Source organism: Gekko japonicus, unplaced genomic scaffold (genome assembly GCF_001447785.1).
Source record: "Gekko japonicus isolate JY-2015 unplaced genomic scaffold, Gekko_japonicus_V1.1 scaffold3759, whole genome shotgun sequence".
NCBI lineage: Eukaryota > Metazoa > Chordata > Lepidosauria > Squamata > Gekkonidae > Gekko > Gekko japonicus.
In genome coordinates, this window is record NW_015168772.1 from 307 (window position 1) to 2299 (window position 1993).

Below are 1993 nucleotides of genomic sequence, written 5' to 3' on the forward strand. Positions count from 1 at the left end.
CCCCCTCTCGCTGTAGGGATCCATGGGAGTAGACCTGGACTCCCTCTCGAAATTAAACAATAAGGGGACCAGCAATTCATACAACACACATGGAGAGATAAGAAATTGCCGCAAGGTTCACAAATTACAGTAAATAGACAATCATAAACTTGGTAACAGTGATGCTTCGTGACGTTTAATCCTTTTTGTTGTTTCAAAACACAGGACGTCACCCACAGAAGATGACATCGACAAGAACAAGAAGTACGAACACCTCGAGGGGTCGTTCGTTTCGATTGAACTCTTTATCGACCAGAATTCGAATCTCTGGTTGTCTTATTATATTCGATAATGATATCGATCTTATCCGATACAGCTTCAACAGCACACGGGCTAACAGGTCTTTCTTAATCCAATACAGCTTCAACAGCACACAGGCTGACAAGTCTTACATTCGGACCACGTCCATGTCTTCGATCCGAGCAAGCGGAGAGAATGATGAGACGCATAAGGATAAAATACATTCCCACAACTTATACGTTTCTATCAAAGATAAGTGATCTGCAGCTAATCAGATCAGACGAGAGCTAGTGGAACACCGTCGCCGTCGCGGTGAGGAACGAAGGAGACTCCTGAGTGACGGATGGCGCCAAATCAAACGAGTGAGATGGAATCGGACGGATACGAGCAGATTTCTTCTTTGATCGGGTCGCCGTTAAAAAGGGTTTCTAGGTGACGTTGTGGTCTGTAAGCTATTATGGTACTGTTTATACCTGGAAAACTCAATAAATAGTATATGTATATGAAAGGAAAAAAGAAAAAGAGGGGATCCGTGGGAGTAGACCCAGACCCCACCAACGGGAGTAGACCTGGACTCCCTTTCCCCATAGGGATCCGTGGGAGTAGACCTGGGCTCCCCTTCTCCATAGGGATCCAGGGGGGTAGACCTGGCCTCCCTCTCGCCACAGGAACCAATGGGAGTAGACCTGGACCCCCTCTCGCTGTAGGGATCCATGGGAGTAGACCTGGACTCCCTCTCGAAATTAAACAATAAGGGGACCAGCAATTCATACAACACACATGGAGAGATAAGAAATTGCCGCAAGGTTCACAAATTACAGTAAATAGACAATCATAAACTTGGTAACAGTGATGCTTCGTGACGTTTAATCCTTTTTGTTGTTTCAAAACACAGGACGTCACCCACAGAAGATGACATCGACAAGAACAAGAAGTACGAACACCTCGAGGGGTCGTTCGTTTCGATTGAACTCTTTATCGACCAGAATTCGAATCTCTGGTTGTCTTATTATATTCGATAATGATATCGATCTTATCCGATACAGCTTCAACAGCACACGGGCTAACAGGTCTTTCTTAATCCAATACAGCTTCAACAGCACACAGGCTGACAAGTCTTACATTCGGACCACGTCCATGTCTTCGATCCGAGCAAGCGGAGAGAATGATGAGACGCATAAGGATAAAATACATTCCCACAACTTATACGTTTCTATCAAAGATAAGTGATCTGCAGCTAATCGGATCAGACGAGAGCTAGTGGAACACCGTCGCCGTCGCGGTGAGGAACGAAGGAGACTCCTGAGTGACGGATGGCGCCAAATCAAACGAGTGAGATGGAATCGGACGGATACGAGCAGATTTCTTCTTTGATCGGGTCGCCGTTAAAAAGGGTTTCTAGGTGACGTTGTGGTCTGTAAGCTATTATGGTACTGTTTATACCTGGAAAACTCAATAAATAGTATATGTATATGAAAGGAAAAAAGAAAAAGAGGGGATCCGTGGGAGTAGACCCAGACTCCACCAACGGGAGTAGACCTGGACTCCCTTTCCCCATAGGGATCCGTGGGAGTAGACCTGGGCTCCCCTTCTCCATAGGGATCCAGGGGGGTAGACCTGGCCTCCCTCTCGCCACAGGAACCAATGGGAGTAGACCTGGACCCCCTCTCGCTGTAGGGATCCATGGGAGTAGACCTGGACTCCCTCTCGAAAT

The 1993-nt window shown here is 46.7% G+C and overlaps 1 protein-coding gene across 1 annotated transcript in view; it reads left to right on the forward strand.

The window, feature by feature from the left end:
• Positions 1-204: 204 nt before the first annotated feature.
• ASCL2 (achaete-scute family bHLH transcription factor 2) overlaps positions 205-1993 on the forward strand; it is a gene marked incomplete at its 5' end in the record, with an annotated part of 35234 nt that continues 33445 nt past the window's right edge. The window contains 2 exons of the mRNA XM_015415673.1: positions 205-309; positions 1175-1279. Coding sequence (XP_015271159.1) covers positions 205-309; positions 1175-1279 — 210 coding nt within the window. The remainder of the gene's footprint in view (positions 310-1174; positions 1280-1993) is intronic.